The 13,771-nt window shown below is 40.5% G+C and overlaps 1 protein-coding gene and 1 long non-coding RNA gene across 2 annotated transcripts in view; one reads left to right on the plus strand and one right to left on the minus strand.

Moving 5' to 3' along the window:
- Nucleotides 1–2,705: 2,705 nt before the first annotated feature.
- TMEM154 (transmembrane protein 154) overlaps nucleotides 2,706–13,771 on the minus strand; it is a 43,363-nt gene continuing 32,297 nt past the window's right edge. Inside the window, exon 7 of the mRNA XM_014563831.2 lies at nucleotides 2,706–5,910. Within this exon, the coding sequence (XP_014419317.1) occupies nucleotides 5,895–5,910 (16 nt within the window). The 3' untranslated portion in view covers nucleotides 2,706–5,894. The remainder of the gene's footprint in view (nucleotides 5,911–13,771) is intronic.
- Nucleotides 11,525–13,230, plus strand: LOC116658963. Its single transcript, XR_004314190.1, has 3 exons — nucleotides 11,525–11,661; nucleotides 11,790–11,902; nucleotides 12,693–13,230. It is a non-coding gene; the product is annotated as an uncharacterized LOC116658963 (long non-coding RNA).

A 13,771-nucleotide genomic window follows, 5' to 3' on the forward strand; every position in this document is an offset into this window, starting at 1 on the left:
AGTGTCCTATAGCGTCTGAAGCATGTGCTTTGCCGTTGGGGAGACATGGGAAGAGTTTATAAGTTCTCTAAGCCTAACTTAAAAGCATATCAGGAGCGTTAACATGAGATGCTGTATTAAGTGTAGCACCTTATGGCCAGGATTGCTACTCCATCAAATAGCCAATATTCTGTTGCTTGGAGAAACAGAACCCTCACCGGTGGGTGTGACAGGTACCAACCATAGAGACTACAGTTCCCTGCTGCCTTCCAGAAAGGTTGGCCAGCAAGATGAGGGGCTTCACTGGGCTGGTGGGGAAGTGGCTGACCTAGTTTGGAGGCTCCCCTCTCCACTGGTTCCCACACTCCCCTTCTTGTGAATACCATGCTGGAGCTGGACCAACCACCTTGGATCAAGCAGCCCCGCGGACGGAAGCTCTGCACCACTGGACATGCGGGAGGGTCAGCAGGAGCCGGGGTCCCACATGACCACGGAGTTACCATACCAGCTTACCTCTGTCCTCCTTCATATGCGAGAAAAAACCAATCTTGTTAAAAAACAATTTTATGTTGTCTCTAGCATTAGAGGCTGAACTGAATTCTTAACCGATACACATAATAAATGCTAGTTGGATTATCATTCTCACTTAGCATCGTCTCCCTACCTCTGGGAAATTGTGTGAGCTCTGGGGCCAAGTCAGCTCCAGGCTGAGCTGTCCCACCACTTTAATTGCTCAGTCATCCCAGTTAGAATAGAAAGGAAATACCCAATGTAACAGACCGTAGAGGCTTAGTGATGCCACGACCGACCAGGTTTTACTTTAGTTGGGGCCGTGAGGAGTCTTCTGCTCATCGTTTGTCAATGTAGTGATTAGTTTTTGTGACCTGCAAGAATGCATCCTAGTTGAAGGAATTCTTCATGTTATCTACATGTTATGAACCTGCCAGTCAGCCTTGTTCTAACTGCTATAATGTCAAGGTGTGGAAAATGAGATTAGAATTAAAGGCATAAAGAAAAGCGAGTAATCAAGAAAAAGAGAAGGTTTAATCTCTAAGATTTTTCCATTTTTACTAAAAATATTTTTTAAAATTATATTCCCATAGACAATTAAAATTTCATTCTTCAATTTAAAAATATTTTGTCAGAAGGGAAAAAGACAAGAGTGTGTAATAGTGTCTTTTAGGTAGGCAGATAATCCACTTAATTTTTAGTCTGGACAATTTTGTATAAAGCTGGTTCAATTCTATTAAGAACTTTTTGAATTGACATTGTTTTATTTTAAAGAGGTATATGGATCAAGAATGCAGTTATGAAGGTTAACAATCCTTCCTTTTAAATTTGTTTTTTTGGGGGAAGTAATTAGGCTTATTTGTTTATCTTTTTATTTTTAGAGGAGGTACTAGGAATTAAACCCACAACCTCGTGCATGCTAAGCACATGCTCTGCCACGGAGCTACACCTTCCCCTGCAATAATCCTTCTTTTAAAGAGTCATGGAAGTTAAGTTAAAAGGATTTTTCCTTTATAAAAATGCATAATTCACTTCTTTACTGTTAGTCATCAACATTTTAGTAAACAAGTCTCTTATTTTCAAATAAATGTTTATTCTAAATATTGGCAGACATTAATTATGCAGAAATTAATGTGGAAGATATTCTTTCCTCCTATCTTGTAGTGCTTTTTCAATTAAATTTAGGGTGCTTTTCAATCTATCACTGCTGAATGGGCAAGCTGGCACGCAAATTTTTATATACTTCTTTATTTTTATTAAAAAAAAAAACTCTGCAGAAGAGAATAGAATAATCTATAGCTTTATATATATATATACCTGACATTTATAAAGCCAAAGTCATAAAGAAAAAATAGTATTATATATATTATTCTCAGCATAGAAGGTAGGAGAAAAAATCTGAAATCAGTCTTAAAATCAGTCTTAAAACTTCGACAGTTTGCAAATCAGTTCTAATCAGTAGCAATGAGACCATTTTTTATGAGGCTTACTTATGTTGCTGGGACAAAAGCCAAGTGATAAAAATGACATCTGATGATCTCACCGACACCCTGAGGAAATACTTGACATTGCTTGTAAAATGAGAGCATCTAACCCAGTGTTTTTTATACATTAATCTCACTTTCAACTTTAAAAGCAAAATACACACATACTAAATTATTACTGACCTATCAGATTATTTTTAACTTGTTAAATAACTACAATTCCTGCTCTTTTGAAAGATGACATTTATTATACATGCAGTTTTCATATGTTCCATATGTTGTTTATAATTTCAGGGGTTTCCCCTAAAGTGGAGTAATTCAGTGATTGCTCTCAACTGATCTTTATACTGGAAAAGATATTGCTCACTGTTCATAGTATCTAGAGATCATTAATTTGGTCCTTTCCATGCAGACCAAAGAAGTGAAAAATGCAAAGAATAAGCTTTTTGTAAAAAGCCCAATTATTTATTTACAACGTACCAAAGACCTGTGATGGGAGCTAAGGAGGATGATTGACGGAGCCCTCTACGCCTGGAGTCCAACTGCAAAAGGATGTCCTCCACCTGTGGTTGTCCTTAAATAGTTCAACATGTATTTCTAATCCTAATTAGAATTAATCTAATTCAATAATTTTTAATGAAATTAGAGTCTTCATGTTATTGTAAGCACGTTGGGTTAAGAATTTAACTTCTTAAAATATTATTTCAAAAAGGGTGCAGAGAATCTCTAGAGTTGATTTTTAAAGTTTTATTTTATGTAATTGTACGGATTAGCTGTCTCATGAACATGACATATTATTTAGTAAAGGTAACAGGGCAAAAAGCAAAACAAATAAAAAAAAAAACCCACCAGATATCTACAAATAACCATCCCCAAAAGGACTAAGAGGAAAATAAAATTGGGGTGCCAGACAAGACAGTATCAAGGCCAACGTCTAAGAGCTGTTCAAAAAAAATAATTCAGGCAATTGGCTGTTCGGGTTATGCAATTATTAATAACCAATTTGACTGTGTCCACTTCACACTAAAATGCAGTGATCTTCTGGTTATTGTAAGATTTATGAAATGTAATCTAGGAATAAGCTACTCTGGACTGCTTATGGCAGATATTAAATGGAAACCCCAGAATTCATCCTGAGTGGGAAAAAGCAGCATGTGTAAAATTAATTCAGGAGGAAAATGTCAATGTTTTCCCCGCGATGAGAGTTTCAGCCGTGTCTTCCCAGTGTGAAGCCACATCTTATCACTCCGCTATATTCAGAATTTGTACTAATTCTAACAGAAGCTGAAATTAATGTCTACACTTTATGTTTACTCAACATAAGGGCCTTCTCCCAGAGACGGTGAAAACTGATAGTTTAAATAACCAAAATAAAAGAATGGACAAAAGCATTTTTAAAGCGCCCATTTACATGGCTAGAGCCACGAGGGTGATCAAAAGCAGCAGTCACCCTGTGGATATCAAGGTTGATCCATGTCGCGTGCTCGGTGTGCGGAAAACACTGACCTTCCCAGAGAGAGGAGTCACATCACTGAGTTAAGACGGATATTTTCACACCTTTATTAAAACAAGTTTCCTGAGGAGTTCAACTAGGCAACGTTGTAACCTAGTTTGCTTAATAGGTACAAAAATGCAATAAAACCTTACACATCTTTAAAATATTCTACAGTCAGACTTTGCTCTGATTGGCTACCCAATCAGGGCAAATGATTAAGATTTTTACTAACCATAGTCTGAAACATAAAAGTTAAGTTTGGGTTTAAAAACAATTCTCAGAATGACCATAAATCTATGATGCCTCTTGATCAGATAGTAATAAAAGGACAGAGTGCTAGTATTGCCCCTCGACTGTTCTGACCCACACAAATGTTATATATCTTGCCAGAATAAAATCCTTTTTTAAAGTGCCTTGCACAGGGTGCCATTATAAAGGTTAGTACATTTTTCAGATATAAACTCAGTGACGTTTGCTGAAGCTTACTTCTTGTGGAAATTGAAGTTACCTTAAATACTAAATGAGACCGCTTTTATCATATCATGAAATATCACTTGATCAAAGTGAGATTCCAAGAACACACATACGTCTCTGAACTGCTGAAGTCCATTACTCAACAGGGTTGGGTGATGTCTACAGACCTAAGTGCTGGATTAAAATCTTAAGAAACCAAGAGAAGGAAGAGACTCTTCTGAGAGTCAAAATGTTGATGAGACGCAAACTTGAAGTAACAAAACAGGCAGACAGGATGATGTGGAAAATGGCCATTTTGGCATAGGCAGCTGAGAGTCACCGTGGACCACAAGTTGAATGTGAATATGCCAAAGAACAAAGAAAGCAAAAATGCCATATTAGGATGTGCTGCTGAGAATACAGCAGACAACTCTGTTGAGGTTATATACCAAGAAGCCTGTCTTTTGCCAAAGCTCTGCGCAGTCCCAGGATGACACAATAGCAATGGTTAAACACAATCCGATGGTTCTCTCATTGGGGTGGAAAGACCTCCCTGGCTTGGAACTCTGCCTTTAAAATTATGGGCATCGTTCAGAAGGCCAGTGCTGGTGAAGGAATTCTGAAAAGCCGGAGGACGGTTTTCATTATGCATTAAGGCAGCCTCTCAAACACAAGACCCCGAATCCAGCAGCAAATGTTTGGTGAACCTCAACCCCTCCCCTCCCCCCCACCTTCAGTTCATATGTGAGGCATAAAATAAAGTTTCCATTCTCGGTTTCTTTTCTGGAATAAAATACCAGGTGCCGTGGAGGAGCTGAGGACTCCCAATTTGCAAGATTGCTTTAAAGGTCAGAATTGGAAAATTAAGGATTAAATGGAGATTGATTTTGCGTGTGTTGGAGTGATAAACAGGGCCCTTCTGCATTTTGCTCCATTGCTTTTAGCACAAGGATGTCAACAAAAATCACAGAGAATGTCATCTCTGCGGGGCCGTTGGTGGCCCCCTGGGGAGCTGTGTTGAGAACACGGGGAAGGGGGGCCTGTCCCAGCCGGTGGGAAAGACCGTGGGCCCGAGGAGGGGTAACTGCCACTGGCACAGAGAGATCCTGTACCTGTTTTATTTGTTCCCCATGACCCTAAAAACCTCAGAGACACAGAAGATACCTGAGGAGGCCCACGTGCACACACCCTACACCAACGCATCACATGTGAGGGAGGTGTGGCGACGACAGCTGTGGGGAATTGGGAACAGGGAGCTGATTTTAGCTGAGAAGGAAGACAGTTGCTCTTTCATTGAACATTCCTGTTCCTCCATCACCCGGCCTCTAGGGGTCCACAAGTCACCAGACGACATCCCCTCAGGACGGTGGGCTCTTTCCCTGTGTCTCCTTGGCAGGCAGACCTGAGCTCACCAACCCCCTGGGCTGGGGGATACATTGAAAGACTTGCTTTGCTGGCTGCCTTTTCCAAGGCATAACTCCCCTTGAGAAAAGTTCCTGTGAACGTCAATGACCCATCCGAGGACTTGACTAATCAGAAGAAATAATCCAAAGCTAGTTTAGGTCATCAGGTGACCCAGAAGGAAACCAGAGATAAGACAGCTGCCTGATTCACACCCTAAGGAATGAAGCAGAAAGGTAACCAGGACTTAGCGTGGCCAGGATGAAGGGACAGTTAGCTGAGGTTGGCTGAGCAGAGGGAACAGCCCCTGAGGGAAGGTGCCTGCATCTTACGACTCTTCCGCCCTCAGTGATGGATGGCATCTGGCCTTGGCCTAGGATTTCCGAACCATGCCTGCTTCCAAGTACAGGTGATGCACTGGGCATTGGAAGAAACAGCAGAAAGTTCTTCTGTTTACGTTGATTGGAAATTAATTAAATTTGTATCCTCTTCATCCTCTGTTGACAAGCCCAGCAGGCTTCCAGACTTCCTCCGGGGCTGCTTCTCTTGGAAAACGTTAGTACCATTCAGTTTTAGGATTCAGCATCACTGTAAAAAAAAAAACAAAAAACCAAAACAGAACAATAGTATATATTTCCAGAAGCAACTGAGAGCTGGTCACTCCGCTGTGGGGGTGACTCAAGAGAGCATGAACGATCAGGAAGCCAACAGCGCCCAGGTTACAATTTCCAAAACAAAGGTCGGCTTGGATTTTATATTTGATCCCTGAGGAGGAAATCCAGGAAAGCCAAGAAATAATCCTTCACTCTTGTTCTCAGCTCCCTCCCCAGGGCTGACATGGAGAGAACCAGATGGAGCTGAGATTCCTCCTTTCATTAAATCTAATCCCATTCTCTGTGAAATAGATGCCAGGCTGCCTTTTTTTCCCCTTTTTAAAAAATTTCCATGGATTATTTTCTCTCAGGAGTTTGTGGTCCTGGCATGTTGTCAAAAGCACATTTTGTTCATATCCACAAAAGGATCAGAGGTGCCTACTCAGTGTCATTTAGAATTCGGTCCCCAGGCATCTCGGGGTGTGAGCAGACAGAAATTATGGACATGGTATTTGGACAGAACCATGCTGGCTGGCTAATTTCTGCTTTCGTTTCTAACTTGGCTATCAGGGCCGCATATCTGGCTCTGCGGTTTCTTCCCCAGTGAGACCATGCCTCCTCTTAAGTCTCCAGGAAAGCTGACCACTCGACACCCCCCACCTGCCCGCCACCCCACGGGGGCTTCTGTTTTTAGTTTTATGTCCCTTCACCCAAGTTCTAGGATGTCTCTCCTTCAAGTGATCTCTGTCTCTGAGTAAGTGCTCGCCCGCTCAGTGAAACACTAGGTGTTTCCAGAAGGACTCGGAAGCAACTTACTAGCTAGTTAGCTAGACATTGTGTGTTTATGTGTCTGTGTTGTAAAGATGGGGAGGAAGCTGTGACACAGAGGGCCAGTCAACGGGGAAGAAGGAAGAAGGCAAATGTGGACAAAGGACAACTTCTGCAGCAACACTTACTCAGTGGAAACCTGTTTGAAAATTAAGACATCCTTTATCTGAAAAGTAGACGTAACAACCCAATTCACTTCAGTTCAACTCTTAAACTGGGCTAGGAGGCTTCATCTCTTGGAAATTGGGTGGTAGCAAAATAATATTTCCACAATCCAGGAGTTCATCTCTACAGAGCATAAGTCTCTGAATTGCATGTTTTCCTTTTGTGGCCTTATCTTGACATTTCCGCTACTCCAAGCCGACTAAAATACAAGGCAGAGTGGCAAGTGGACTTTTGTCCACAACCCTGATCTGTGTCTAGCAGTTGTAACAGAAGTGAGTTTTAAAATTAATTATGATAAAAGCCAATCCATATTCGTTGTTGAAAAAATAGAAAATACAAACAAGCAAAACAAAACTATTAACAGTCTCACTACAAGTTAATATTTTGGTATTTATTCCCCCAAACTTTTTTTCCTGCAATAATGATACGTATTCTTTCTGTATAAAGATGGAATCATCTTATGTGTATAGTGCTATAACCTGTTTTTCTTATTCTCATTCATATAGAGACATCTTTTCTTGTTAATAAATATACCGTATCTTTCTAGTATAGCATTCCATTGTCTCACTAGACCAAAAAAAATTTCTTTTTTAGCCACATCCTTGTTAAACATTTAGGCTATTTCCAATTTAAAATTTCTATTTATTATAAAAATTGCTACATCTTTGCATGCTTCCAGGTCTTACCTTTACATAAGTATCTAGAAAAGGAATTGCTGGGTTAAAATACATGTAGTTTTAAAGCTGGGCCAGTCAAATGTCAAATTACCCCCCTTCCCTAGAAATTTTCTGAAATTTACTTCTCCAGACACTTTCCTTCAGGGAAATATCCTTTCCCCCACATCCTGTCTAATACTGGATATTACTATTTTCAGTTTTTGTAAATTCAATAGGTGAAAATAATATTTACCTTAACTTTTTCTTTGGTTATTTTTTACTGTTGTTACCTAGGAAGACTGAAGTTTTTTTCCAAGCTCTATCGGTAATTAAAATTTCTTCTTTTGCTGATTTGCTTATTAATATTCTTTGTTCATATTTAAAAGGGGACAATTATCTTGTTTATTGATTTGTGTATTAAGAATAATTTTTTTGTTCATCGTTCATATTGTACATACTTTCTCCCAGTTTGTCATTTTCCTCCTCATTTTATTTACTGTATTTTTTGAAGTACAGAAAACTTGAGTTTTTAATGTTGTCTACCCTTTTCTGACGTGGTTTTTGACTGTGTGTCATGCTTTTAAACCAGTCCTCACCTTAAATTTATAATATTGATCTATATTTTTCCTTTCTTTTTCACGTTTAAACTTATCTGGAGTCTATTTTAATCTGAAGTGTCGGGTAGAGTTTTAAATTTTCCCTCCAAATGTTAGTTGGTAAGACTATTGAATAATCTACTTGCTATGAATTGCTACTTTTATAATATATTAAATGTTTAATATACTTGAGTCTGTTTTGAATATTCTATTCTGTTTCACTAATATTTCTTATTTGGTTCTAGATGTACCCAGTTTTAATTATTGGAGCATGTTTCCTGCTAACTCCCTCTCCCCTGCCCCCCCACAACTGTTCTTTTCCCTTCTTTTAGAAATACCCTATTTGTGCAGTTCTTCTTCTAGATGAAATGTTCATTGGGATCTTTAAGAGACTGAGTTGAATTTAAAATGATCATTTTTTACACGATTGAGTCTTTCATCCAGGAATGCAGTATGTCCCTCCCCATTTGTTAAATCTGTTAGGTCCCTCAATAAAAACTTGAACAACTTCTTTTTCTGTTACCCCGAACATTTTTGATGAAGTTTAGGCCTGGGTATTTCATCATTTCTCGGGCTGTTTTTATGGTCGTGCTGATGATGGTTTGTGCCAACAGTGGCTTTTCTAGCCCAGGATCAGGTGGCAGGGGCTTGAATCAGGGCTCAGCCACTTCCTGGCTGTGTGCCCTTGAGCAAGTTAACCTTTCTGACCCCAAATTTTCTGTTCTCGTCTCATCTGCAAAACATACATAATACTACCATGTACCTTAGCAGGCTGTCGGACAGGATAAATGAGAAAACAGAGGGAAAGCACTGCGCTACAGAACATGAATGTGCGTTGTGATCATGCAGTTTCTACACTAGCAAATGTTTGTCGGTTAAACACAAGCGTATACATTGCTTCAAACATCCAAAAGCTTTAAGAAACCATCTTCCAAAACAAACCTTCAGTTTCTGAGGCCAATGTACTTCAATGTGCTTTGTTTAGAACTCTGCAAGCATTTTGAAGGCTCAGCCTGTGACCCTGTCCACCCTGTCCAGGGAACCCGTTCGCTGAGAACATCAAAGAGCCCAGGACCTCACACATGGCGCTCACCCGTGTAGCTTACGTGCTTCTAAGTCTGTGCACCGTGAGGACGTGCCAGGCCCCTCGCCACATTAGAAATGTTCCTAACGTGGGTACAGTGGCTTCAGCTGTGGGACATCAGGTCATCTCTAGTGTTGCAACTCTCACAGGCAATTTCCACCAGTGGTGTGGTGACCATCAGGCCTGTCAGCAAGTCAGCAACCTGGGATCCGTCCCACCACCCACCCCCGAGCCCCGAGGCATAAGTCTCTCCCATGCACGTTCCTTTATTTAGTTAGATGTGTTCCCTGCTGTCTTCATGGCTATTTATCATCTCTGTGAAATGATCAAATCAGCCCAGACAACTTCAGCTCTTGCAAATCCTTGAGTTCTCCGTGAAAAACATCTTGGCAAACTGCCACAGACTTGCAACAAATAAAACAAGTGATCCCGCTTCAAACCTCAAACCCCTGTCGCTTGCCTTGATGTTAATTCGGACGGTTTTAGTAACTTCTCTGTGACAGCGGCATTCGAGAGTACTTCTCGGAGTGTTATATAGGTATTTTAAGAATGTGGGACAGCTTTAAGCTGTATAGTCCCAGGAGCTACAAACTGTAAAAACAAATTGAACTGATGAAAAAGTATCATCTGATTATTTTTACGAAAGCAATTAATTGCAATGCTACCAGTTAAATAAGGAGGTGTAATTCTAACGCCTGGTTTCATACCTGCCCCTTGTTGCTGTCAGGATCTAGAGAAGCCACTTTTGTTCTTCTGACTAGTTTATCTTGTAACAATCCCCCGTTATGACCGCAGCGAGTGTTGCCGGTCCCTGAAAATGCAATAAACCTATGCTAAACCTGGCTTGCGCTATGAGGCTCTCTCACTTGGCTTCAGGGGAGGGCAGCGTTCAATGTAGCACAAAGTCAAGTAACAGCTAGATCATGCTCCTTTCCTCTTCATCAATATAATGTCCCTTCTTCCCGTAAGAGGCCTGGCCCGAGTGGAATTAAAGAGATGCGCATCTGGCTAACATGAGAGCCAGGCCTAGAATTGGTCCAAGACACATAGATCATGCCCACAGTGTAGACATAATCTGGGCCACTATTCAAGCAATGCTGTGGTTTATTAAACTGAGTACTTCTTCTTTCACCCACTAAACACACACACACACACACACACACACACACACACACCCCTGCCTATTAACAATCTCATTTGAGGTTACCATCCTGCAGGATTAGAAACTGTTACTTTATCATCCTCATAATACTTAGCTCAGATTTGAGGGAAATCAGTTGGCACTGAACATACTCAATATTTAATACTTGTTGACTTTTAAATGACTTGAGGGACTAGAAAGAAAAAGAGGAGAGAAACTCATGAAGTAATTGGAAGTGGCCACAGAGATTTACGTGCTCGGAGAGGCCAAAATAGTTCCCACAAAACCGCTGTTTTCTTGCAATTAATGGTTCCGTCTTGTCAATGACTGCACAGGTGGTGGACACACCAGCCACCAAATAGCTTAGCCTCATGGTAGCCAGCTGTCTTGCTGCTAAGTGTTCTTTTTTGAGATCTCTAAGGTGTCTTTTAATTTATGGACTATCTCTTTTTTTAACTAATCAATAAAAGAAAATGAAATGCAATTTTAAAACAAACTCTCCTCTAGACTGAGTTTCATCACAACTCATCATAAACTTGCTGTGTGAACCTGGACAAATCACTTAACCTCTCTGAGTTCTAGGTTTACACAGATGGATTATTTCACTTTTAGCTGGTTGTCCTGGCACGATGTAGACAATGCCAAGCACACATTAAATGCTCAATAAATAAGTTTTTTAAAACTGCACTTTCCCCCAAAAAAGACAAAGAGAAAGGAAGAAACAGGAAGAAATTCACAACATTCTTTATTAAACTAACCTGGATTTTCCTGAGAAACACTGAAGTGATCCTCTTTTTAGAATATCATGAGCTCAGAAGTGAATCATAAAATGAACAATAGAATTATTACAAAACCAGAACAGATCTATGGTTCCTTACCCTCTCTGACTTAGTTAATTCCTAGGTAACAGTACCTAGACTTCTGGCATGTACAATAAACGTTTTATTATTGTTGTTGTCGTCACTGTACTTGCAAAATTATAAATCTACTTGGATGAAACCAAATCTAATTCTCCCCTAATCTTTCCCAATGCTATTACTTAACGTAAAATCATCACTGTGGCCAACAGGCAGAAAGGGAAAGACGCTTGGCTAATATTTGCAGTTCCTTGTCTGTGGTTATTCACTGAAGCTTGCAGAGGCAGGAACACCAAGCTTTCAGGAAATCATCTAGTTCCAAAGGCCTCAGGAAGAAGGAAGAGGCTGCCTAGACTGTGAGCACCCTGATGAAAGCAATTCCATCTTGTTTTTGCCACTATCAACCGGCATTCGAGAAGGTATTATAAGGGTGGGGGCAGACCAGAAGGGAGTGAATTCTTCACAGAGAATTTAAACAATAATAAAACCAACTCAGTGGATCTGGTTTCTGTTATCACTGTGCCGTGGCCGTGCTGAACAACGTCAGTGATGGAATTCTGTTCGATGCCAGGGCGGCTCTGCCTCCACACTGCCGCACCCCTTGGACGCTGCCCCACGGACACTATTCCCAGCACCTGCGCATTGCCTGGCACATGACAGGTATGGATTATAGGGGGAAATGCTAAGGTGGCAAATAAGAATATAGAACTCCCCCTCCCCTGCAGTTCCTTTGCTGCCTTTTCTTACTGATTTCTTGAAAACCCATAGTTTAAACTTCCCATAGTACTTTGTGTATCTCTGGCCCTTATTCAAATCCTGTGTTAAGTTTTAGACTTCACAGCTCAAGGGAAATGTCCACTCAGTGAGGACAGGGCAAGGTAATGAGCACCCACTGGCGAATGGGATCTGTGGGGAAAGTTCTGGAAGACCTGAGATGATGGACTCTAACCAGAGAAGGTTGAAGGGTGGAAGCCTTGGCACATAGTATGATGCATTAAGTGTGGGAGGGTGACCAGATCAACTCCTTTTTTCCCAGAAGCACCTGTGGACTTTATGTATCACAGAGGCTCCACATCAGGGTGTCTTTCTAGCATCAAGAAGGGCTGAACCCTGTAAACGGATTCCAGAATTCTTTGTTCCCCATCCTCTTGCTTAGATTAGCAGGAAAATGGGGAAGTGTTTTCCACTAAGTTCAATCTTCAGCGATGGCTATATACTTTCGGAAGCATTAGAGTCACCTGTGTACTGGGAGCTTTGGGGAGAATGATGTGTCAAAATAGGTTAACTGACTGAAACAAATTCCCCATCTCCTGTTTGGAGATGTCAACAGTGGGGAAGGCGGTGCATGCCAGGACAAGGGGTATATGGGACTTCTCTGTACTTTCTGCTCAATTTTGCTGAGAACCTAAAACTTTTCTAAAATATGATACCTTTTTTTTTTCTTTTAAAGCCAATTGGAGAGGATGGGGAGAACTATGAAAGAATCAGTTTCATTGCGTGGCGCTTCAAAACTTACAAAGTGGTTTTTTTCCTCTTATCTTATCTCTTATCCAGTGAAACTAGCAGAGCAGGTGGCATTATTTCCATTTTTCAAGACCAGGAAACTGGAGCTCATAGAGTTAAAGTGACTTGTCTTTGGATAAAGAACAAACGACTGTCCAAGTCAGGTCTTAAAACTAGTCTGATTCTAAGCCCAGTCACCAATGCTCTCTCCACCTGTATCTCTAATGATTCACAAGCTTTTCAAGAGAAAAAAATGTCTTCTTTCTGTCCTGGATTAGATATTCAAAGTAAATGTTTCATCAACTATCAATGTCATTAACACAATAGGAGGAAGTAATATAAATAAATTCATGACAGAAAAGAAAGATTATCTAAACTATATACTCTTTCAAAAACTCCAAACTGCTAAGAGGACTTATTCTGAAATCAACAACATTAATGGGTCTATGCTGATAATGGATGGGGAACCGGAAGTCTCCAATCATTCCTAGGAGATGAAACATTCATGATTTCTCAGGACAGGCGAGCTCCAGAAAGAAATTCCCAGGGAAACCAGGGGCAAAAATAATGCCCCACCTACCGAAACAGATGTGCCTGGACTTTAAGACATAAGTTCATGAGCCCAAACGGCAATGTGTTTATGTACATCAATTCTAACTTTTTAATAAAAATAGTAACCAATATTTATTGAAGAGTCAATTCTGTACCAGGCTTTGTTCCAAGTGCTTTGTACTTTTCTGAGTTTTTGGTGAATAAAAATTAAATTTGTTTTGCAATATCGTGATACCCCTTGAAGTAATCAGATAGTATGTTTGGCACCAAAGGCTAGGGACTTGCCATTCTTGGTTCTAGAACCATGGCTTCACCGAGAGGGAGTGAGGGGAAGGCCTGACAGTTGTCCTTGAGTTAAAACCAGATAGTTCTGGACCAACAGAAGAATGTAGGCATTCCCTTTAAAAATAATAATTTAGCATAAAGCAGCTTTCCAAATAGGTTAAAGCTTTTTGCCTTATGCACAGAAATGTG

The sequence above is a fragment of the Camelus ferus genome, chromosome 2, assembly GCF_009834535.1.
Source record: "Camelus ferus isolate YT-003-E chromosome 2, BCGSAC_Cfer_1.0, whole genome shotgun sequence".
Taxonomy (NCBI): Eukaryota; Metazoa; Chordata; class Mammalia; order Artiodactyla; family Camelidae; genus Camelus; species Camelus ferus.